General features: G+C 38.4%; 1 protein-coding gene and 2 pseudogenes across 1 annotated transcript; 2 read left to right on the top strand and 1 right to left on the bottom strand.

Moving 5' to 3' along the window:
- The first annotated feature begins 1705 nt into the window (after window positions 1–1705).
- Window positions 1706–4887, top strand: BNAC07G16420D. The gene has a single exon (XM_013830794.3). The coding sequence runs from the start codon at window positions 2157–2159 to the stop codon at window positions 4737–4739; it is 2583 nt and encodes an 860-aa protein (XP_013686248.2). The 5' UTR covers window positions 1706–2156; the 3' UTR covers window positions 4740–4887.
- A 1491-nt stretch (window positions 4888–6378) lies between these two features.
- LOC106393537 lies at window positions 6379–6962 on the bottom strand (annotated as a pseudogene).
- On the top strand, window positions 6961–8711 carry LOC106393536 (annotated as a pseudogene).
- The last annotated feature ends 631 nt before the right edge of the window (window positions 8712–9342 follow it).

Genomic DNA, 9342 nt, shown 5'->3' with positions numbered 1-9342 from the left:
TATTGTCGAGCCCCCACATCACCTACTAATATTAATTTAATTTAATAATTAAATCTGCATTTTTTTTAAATACTGCTGGCCACTTTTAAGAGCAAATCTAGAGTCATAACTAAAACCAATAAATGGGTAGGTTGGATCATAAATAAGGATATTTATTGAGAATTCTGCCAAAAAAAACCTCAACTTTGCACGAATTGCCAAAAGAAACATAAACTTTCATTGACTTTAGAATTAATTAACAATATTTTCGCTGACTTGCCAATTTAGCACGCCGTCAACAAATTTAACAGAAATATTTAACGTTGTTTATTGTTGGCGTTAAGTGAAACGACGTCGTTTTACGTTTTAAATGATTTGAAATTAAAAATATGTAGACCCCTAGATTCGAACCAAGGTTGGTTGGTCAAATGACAAGGTATTTTACCACTGGTTTACTGGCACTATCAATGTACTTACTAACATGTTTAATTTTATTTGGTACATATTAAATATAAAAAATTCTCTAAAAACTTAATAAGATCTTTAAAATTCCAAAAAAATTAAAAAAATAAAGAAGATTTTTATAAAATTAATTTTAAAATTTTATTTTTCTATTTAAAAAATAAAAACTCTTCCAAAATTTTCTAAAAACTTAAAAAGATCTTTAAAATTCCACAAAATTGAAAAAATAAAGAATTTTTTATAAAATTAATTTTGAAATTAAAATAGAAAATAAAATTTTATTTTTTCTTTTCAATTCGTGAAAAGTTCGTGTTTATTTGAAAAGAAAAGAAAAAATAAAATTTTATTTTCTATTTTAATTTCAAAATTAATTTTATAAAAAATTTCTATTTTAATTTCAAAATTAATCTTATAAAAAATTTCTTTATTTTTTCAAATTTTTGGAATTTTAAAGATCTTTTTAAGTTTTTAGAAAATTTTGGAAGAGTTTTTATTTTTTAAAAAGAAAAATAAAATTTTATTTTTAATTTCTAAATTAATTTTATAAAAATCTTCTTTATTATTATTTTTTTTTGGAATTTTAAAGATCTTATTAAGTTTTTAGAGAATTTTTTATATTTAATATGTACCAATTAAAAGTAAACATATTAGTAACTACATTGAAAGTGTCAGTAGCCCAGTGGTAAAATACTTTGCCAATACTTTGCCATTTGACCAACCAACATGGGTTCGAATCCATGGGTCTACATATTTTTAATTTCAAATCATGTAAAACGACGTCAAATATTTATGTTAAATTTGTTGACGGCGTGCTAAATTGGCAAGTCAGCGAAAACATTGTTAATTAATTTTAAAGTCAATGAAAGTTTAGTGTTTTTTTGGTCAGCCCAAAAATTAATATTTATTTTGGCAATTCGTGCAAAGTTTAGTTTTTTTGGGCCGAATACTCGATATTTATTATTTACTTGTTCCGTATCAAACAGATGCAGAAGAAGGGATCTTTACTTTAGGCTCCATCTCTTGAAAGTCTCATCTTTGGCTAAATATATTTGAGAACTTCGAAACAATTGAGAGAAAAGAAGGAAGCTTTCATGGGCCCAGACTAAGCAATCACCAAAAGATATCAAAAATCGAATAATATATGCTGCTTGGTGGATTGATAGATTGATTAAAAAAATTAGGAAGAAAAGGTAAAAATGAAATATTTGGAATTGGAACAGCAAGTAACAGCAAATAATATTAGGCACATATATATAAAAGTCAAATGGCATTTTAGTCACAATTTACGTTTCAAGGGAAGATAATCATATCATATCACCAGAGAGAGATTAAGCTCTAAATTTTCTCCTTAATGTGAAAGGAGTCAAATTTCTCTTCAAGTAGGAACAAGAAGCTTCTTCTACTTCTGTGTGTGTGTGTGTGTTTTCAGATGTAAACACACAAATACTCAAAAGCTCTCTGTTTTGTGGATCTGTTCTTCTCTTTTTTCTTTTTTTTTTTGGGATTTGCATCTCTTTCTTTTGACTCGTTTTTCTCTGTTGAAGATGAGACAAAGGTTTTGACTTTTTGATCCTTCCCTTTGTTCAACTGTTTGGAATCGATGATTTTGACTTGTGGGTTCTGTTTCTGGTAAATCCCAGGTTCCTAAAGTCGTGACCTTTGTTACTCAAAATCCAAATTTAGGTTTCATTTGAAAACCAGTTAGGGATTTTTCGATGCATATCTCACTCTGGAAGCCACTTTACCACTGTGCTGCTGCTCTTGTTCTCGACAAGAAGAGTACCAGCAGGAGCCGAGATGTCTCCGAGTCCACAAAGGCCCTGACTTTACGCAAACTCCACGAATCCAAGCTCAGAGAAGCTCTCGAAGAGGCATCAGAAGATGGCCTACTCATCAAATCTCAAGTCATCGAAGAAGAAGAAGACCACCACGAGCCTCAAGACCAAACCCTCGGACGCTCGAGATCGCTCGCTAGGCTCAACGCTCAGCGCGAGTTCCTCCGCGCTACTTCCCTCGCAGCTCAAAGAGCTTTCGAATCAGAGGAAGCTCTCCCTGATCTCCAAGAGGCCTTAGCCACGTTCTTGACAATGTATCCGAAGTATCAGTCTTCTGAGAAAGTGGACCAGCTGAGAAACGATGAGTACTTCCATTTGTCGTTACCGAAGGTATGTCTCGACTACTGCGGGTTCGGGCTCTTCTCGTATCTTCAGACCGTTCATTACTGGGACACTTGCACTTTTAGTTTGTCGGAGATTAGTGCTAATTTAAGCAACCATGCTTTGTACGGTGGCGCTGAGAGAGGCTCCATAGAGCATGATATCAAGATTAGGATCATGGACTACTTGAACATCCCTGAGAGTGAGTACGGTCTTGTCTTCACTGTTAGTAGAGGCTCCGCTTTCAAGCTGCTTGCTGAGTCTTATCCCTTTCACACGAACAAGAAGCTTTTGACCATGTTTGATCACGAGAGCCAGTCGGTTAGCTGGATGGGTCAGTGCGCTAAGGAGAAAGGCGCAAAGGTTGGTAGCGCTTGGTTTAAGTGGCCGACGCTTAGGCTGTGTTCGATGGATCTTAAGAAGGAGATTCTGAGTAAGAAGAAGAGGAAGAAGGATGCAGCTACCGGTTTGTTTGTGTTCCCGGTTCAGTCGAGGGTCACGGGTTCTAAGTACTCTTACCAGTGGATGGCGTTGGCTCAGCAGAATAATTGGCATGTGTTGCTTGACGCTGGTGCTTTAGGTCCTAAGGACATGGACTCGCTCGGCTTGTCTTTGTTCCGTCCTGATTTCATCATCACTTCGTTTTACCGTGTGTTTGGGTATGATCCGACTGGTTTTGGCTGTCTGTTGATTAAGAAGTCTGTGATTAGCTGCTTGCAGAGTCAATCAGGGAAGACGTGTTCAGGGATTGTGAAGATAACGCCCGAGTATCCTCTCTATCTAAGTGACTCCATGGATGGTTTGAGCGGGATCGAACACAATGATATCGCTGTTAACGGGGATGATAAAGCCGTGGGAACTCAGCTGCCTGCGTTCTCTGGTGTTTACACTTCTGCTCAAGTGCAGGATGTGTTTGAGACGGATATGGATCATGAGGTTGGTTCGGATAGAGATGGAACGAGCACTGTGTTTGAGGAAGCTGAGAGTATCTCAGTGGGTGAGTTGATAAAGAGTCCTGTTTTTAGTGAAGATGAGTCAACGGATAGCCAGCTCTGGATCGATTTGGGTCAGAGTCCTGCTGCTGATTCTGATAACAAGCAGAAGAGTCCCTTGCTTGTGGCTCCACAAAGCCACAAACGGAGGATCTCGCCTAGACCGAAGGATAGTAGTAATGGTAGTAACGGTGGGAGGCATGTTCTCTCGTTTGATGCTGCTGTTTTGTCAGTATCACAAGAAGTAGCTGACACTAGTCATGTGTTGCGCGTTAATGAGATTGAAGAAGAAGAAGAAGAAGATGGAGGGAGCAGCAGTAAGATGATTTCTGAAGGAAATGGAAATGGGAATGGTTTTTCAACCTCTGGAATCAAAGAGAGTGCGATAAGAAGAGAAACAGAAGGCGAGTTTAGGCTGCTAGGGAGAAGGGAGAAGAGTCAGTACAATGGTGGGAGAGTTCTTGTGAACGAAGATGAACATCCCAGTAAACGAAGAGTATCTTTCAGATCAGTAGATCATGGAGAAGCATCGGTGATCAGCTTTGAAGATGATGAAGAAGAAGAAGATGGAAGCAATGGAGGAGCAGAATGGGATGATGATCAGAGAGAACCAGAGATCGTTTGCCGTCACATTGATCATGTGAACATGTTAGGTCTCAACAAGACCACCTCGAGACTCCGGTACCTCATTAACTGGCTTGTGACTTCTCTGCTCCAGCTAAGGCTGCCTAGATCAGACCCCGGTGGAGAGCACAAGAATCTTGTTCAAATCTACGGTCCAAAGATCAAATACGAGCGAGGATCATCCGTGGCGTTTAACGTAAGGGATTTGAAGAGTGGGATGGTTCATCCTGAGATAGTGCAGAAGCTAGCTGAAAGAGAAGGTATATCTCTAGGCATTGGTTACCTCAGTCACATAAAGATCGTCGATAATCGAAGAAGCGAAGATTCGAGTTCTTGGAAACCAGATGGAAGGAACAACAACGGGTTCATAAGAGTTGAGGTTGTCACAGCTTCACTTGGGTTCTTAACAAACTTTGAAGATGTTTACAGATTATGGAGTTTCGTGGCAAAGTTCTTGAGTCCAGGCTTTGCTAAACAAGGGACACTCCCAACAGTTATTGAAGAAGATGACTCTTCAGAAACTTAGAAGAAGACATGAGCAATGAATACATTTTGTTTTGCTACACTTCCTTTACTGTACTTATCTGAGAGCATTCACATGTATGATTCTGGCAAGTTATGTGAACAGAGACGATCCCAGAAAAGTTTGCAGCTGTAACTGTTCATTTATTTTCTATCTTGTGTCATAAAATTCATTGATTCATACATAAATTTTAGAACAAGAAGATAGCTGCTCTCTGTGACTGATGATGGGTTTGCTTTCAAGATTCCATCATCTTTATAATAAAAGCAATCGCTAACGCAGATTCCTTAGTCTGCAAGAACCTGTTTTCTTCGACAATATCAGTAGTCAAGTTGAGTAAGAGAGGGCGTTCCGGGTCATTGAATGTATTGTCACGAACTCTTGCAACCCATTTCGCAGCTTCCCATACACCAAATCTGACAAATGCGAGAGAAGAAAATCTTAAACATCCATAGGAGGCAAGAGTATAAACCATCTATGACCGAGAGAGTGCTGAATACTTAACCGAGTATTGAATGAGGAGGTAACTAAAACTGCTGGATAAAGAACATCTTTAGGAATGTTTTCATAAGGAGAGCACTCGCGTATTGCATGAAAATCATCGATGATATCTCCTGGATATCCAACCTCTTCGTAGTCTACTGCCGTTAAGGGTAGCATTGGGATGTATTAGAGTATGAGTTGGATCAAGAAAAGTAACCTGAAACAAAAAACAAAAGACACATTTGATGTCTTACTTTTTTAATGGATGCACAGCTTCCTTGTTACCTTTAGACGGCAGATTGAAATAGATCAGGACAGTGATTTATGGCTGAAGCAACGACAAGCCCTCCTGCACTGTATCCCCGACCGGCGAGCTTGTTTTCTTGAACTATATTGTTCTCAACAAGGAACTTGGCACAGTGAATGTAATCTTTAACAGAGTTATAGTTTCTTTGCGCCACTTCCTTCTTGATGCCACTTCTTTCCTTTTCCACCTCCGCCTCTGAATACATATCATCTTTTTGAGAGAGAGTGAGAAGATGGGACTGACCTAACATCTGCATATGCAAGAACCCATCCACGGCCAAGGAGGCTTTTAGCCATCTCTTATCAAGCATTTCACCATAAGCAGCACCATGAGCATGAAGCAGACCAGGTTTCCGGTTCCCTTCTCTCTGAGCTCTCGAGTAAACAACAGTTAACGGGACCATGGCTCCATCATGGCATAAAACTCGGTTAAGTCATTCCACAAGTTGTCATTCAAGGCACTAGTAATATCCTCCTCACTATCAAAACTGACAGTTCTTGTGCCTGTCTCGGTGGAGTTTGCAGTGCCGTATAAAACCCGTGTTCTCTCGTGAAGCATGTTTTGCTGCTGCACGATGTTCCATTTTAGTTTTGAGTTTAATTATGAAACTAATATTGATGAATTATCAAAGTTAGATATACAAAACCAAAGAAATCAGATTTTTGTTGTATTTGTACTAACTTTATTGCTTAATTTAACATATTTGAACTGATTTAAAACGATTTAACCAATTTAGAATAGTTCAAACCGATTTGAGTCTTATAAAATGTTTTGGAGAGGACATAGTTAGTTGCAGCATAAACCGATTTTTAGAACCATGCTTACAAGTAAGTATGAGATCCTAGAGTTGCTTTATTTACCTCCAAATCTATCAGCTTTCCTGATTGTAGTCAAGCAGCTTCTGCTCAATACTCTTCCCAGAAGTGAAATCAAACCCAGCAGCAGGAGACTTATGAGAAATAAACTACTCGTGCAAGCTCGCTAGCCTCCTCCTACACAGTACTGGATACTACTGCTTTCCTTCTTCAACCCTTCTATAATACAACCAAAAATCAATGTCCAATTACCCAAAACATAATTCGAGCTTTTCACCACTCTTTAACTGAATTCAAAGAAAGGAACAAGAAAAAGTCTGTTTAATTTTTAACGAACCAAGCGAGAAGCCATCTTCGGTGTACTTCTCTTATTTCTCCATGTAGATATCCGTGTGTCGCATCGCCACTTTGTCTTCTGAGCTTAGACATCCAGCTGTAAGGATCCTCCCACGTCGCGCCGTGGAAGGTGAAACTCTGAGGCTTCTTCGGAGGTTTTGGTAACGTAGGGGGTGGTGGAGGTGGAGGAGGAGTCTTCTGAGGCTTGTAACGGCGGCATTGTTGCCGGAAACGATGATTGTTATGACGGAAGGTCCGGTAGAGATGGGAGGAGAGCACTGTTGTTGGGGTTTACAGAGGTTTTGCGTCTCAGAGATTGTCATAAAGGTATTAAGTTGTAAAAAAATAGAAGTTTAGAGGCTGTAACATAAATAACAAAAACCAAGGGGAGTAGAAAGCAAAACTCGTAACTTACCCAAAAGTTGGCGATTTATTTTCCTTTTTATTAGGGCACCGAAAATATAAATTTGCCTGTTTGTTTTCTCGCTAATAAAGGTTTTCGTATCAGTTTATCACACAAGATTATATCCTCTCGTCCTCTCATTCATGAATCTTGAACCCTCTTGTTCTTAGATCTTCTTCAGTCTTTAAACCCTCTCTTGTTTTATTTACTTAATCACTACCAAAAAGCTGATCAAAGAAGAAGAAAGAAAGAATGGTTGAAACTAGTGAGAAGACTTCTTCTCCATCTTCTTCCTCTCATGGGCGTAAAGACTTGGAGTTTTTCAAGGTTTATCTTCCCGAGTTCAGCTCTCACCAACTGGTCTGCTCTTATATGTTATCTCTTTTCTTCTCTAGGAGTTAAATATTCTTTTTTCTCTTGGAAACTAATTAATATCAAAATTAAAGTGCAGGTGATACCTCAAGCATTCATAAACATCTTAGATAAGCCATTACCTAAGAGAGTGGTATTAGTAGATGAGATCGGACGGTTATGGGATGTGGAGACAAAGACTGGTGCTGTTGTTTTCAGACAAGGTTGGGAAAAATTTGCAAACGAACATTCTCTTGATTTTGGAGACTTTCTTTTGTTTAGATACAACGGCGAGTCTAGATTTGACGTCACGATTTTCGCCAAAGACGGATGTAAAAAAGACCTTGATAGATTTAGGGTTTCTGTTGAGAAAGAACCGGTTATCGTTAAACCGGTGGGTATTTCTATCAAACCGGAACCTTGGGAAGACTGTGGCAAGAGGGTCATGCAGAATCGTAAACGCGTTTCGGTTAGAGAGGAGGCTAGTGTTCTTGGTGATATTGAACCGGGCCACCGAAGAAATACTAGGAAAAAAGATAACCGGTCTAGAGGTATCTGAATTTAGCTGTTTTTTTTATATCCTATTTGATTCAATTTATTCAAGTTTGATTTTGATCATATGTAGATCCTCGTGAGATGTCATGGGTTCCTGAGAAGAAACACAAAGGATCTGAAGAACCGGTTTATAAACCCAAGAATCCGCATTTTGTGAGGAATATTGCAGTCGGTTCACTTCGTTTACTGGTGAGTTGTAAGAACCGGTTCTATATATGAATATGTCTTAATGGTTATAACATAAACAAACAAATATGAGTTTTCTATGTGTTGCTAGGAAATACCGACAACTTTTCTGAAAGCGAACGGGATCGAGCTGGAGGAAGGCCAAGACATCGAGCTTTGTGATGAAAATGGAAAGAAATGGCCACTGAAGATTGAGAAACACGGTAGAGGATACATATTCTCATATGATTCGTGGTTGTGTTTCTGTGAAAGCCATAACTTGAGGAATCCCAATAAGTGTTTGTTTGAGTTTATTGTGTCAAGTAATGGGACATGCAGCCAGATTCTAGTTCGTATATTCCGTGGGACGTTGCTTACTACTGCTGCCAAAAGTGGTTACCACGTTCTTTCTATGTAAACTTAAAACTATACATTGTGTTGTATTCGGTTCTTCCATGACGGCCTAGCTCCCTAGCATCTAGCGGTTTTGGTTAGAAACGTGTACAAATGTTGAATCACTACAAGAAAACAGCAAGAATTATGAGGGAAAAAATCGTCGGAATTTCGTCGGAATATCGTTATTCCGACGACATACCGACGAAACAAGTCGTCGGAAATAATTTCTCGGAATTTCTTCTTTCTTCGGAAATCCCTCGGAATTTTCCGACGGAATTCCGAGGAAACAAACTTCCGAAGAAATTCCGAGGATCACTAGTTTGTCGGAAATGTCCTCGGAATATACCGAGGGAGAACTTCGTCGGGATATTTCCTCGGACGTTCATCGATCGATGCGTTTTTGGAACAGTTCGGTATATACCGAGGGAACAGTTCCTCAGTATATTCCGAGAAACATGTCCCTCGGTATATTCCGAACGTTTTTTTGTAAACAGATCGATCGATGGATTTATGTCCAAAAACGCATCGATCGATCGAGTAAAAAATATAATTAATTTCCTCGGAATGTAAAAAATATTATTTAAAAAAAAAAAAAAATTCTGAAATTTAAATTCGAAAATATGAAATTAAAATTAAAATTGAAATCATATTAATTAATATTCAAAGTTTCACAAATAAAAATAAAACATTCTGAGTTTTTGGAAAAAAAAAAACTACGGGTCTGGCACGTCCGGGAACACCTCGTTCGGGTACATCCTCTGCATCATCTCCATCATTTGCTGGTTCAGCCTCCTT

Source organism: Brassica napus, chromosome C7 (assembly GCF_020379485.1).
Source record: "Brassica napus cultivar Da-Ae chromosome C7, Da-Ae, whole genome shotgun sequence".
Taxonomy (NCBI): domain Eukaryota; kingdom Viridiplantae; phylum Streptophyta; class Magnoliopsida; order Brassicales; family Brassicaceae; genus Brassica; species Brassica napus.
This window is presented reverse-complemented; position numbering and strand designations above follow the sequence as displayed.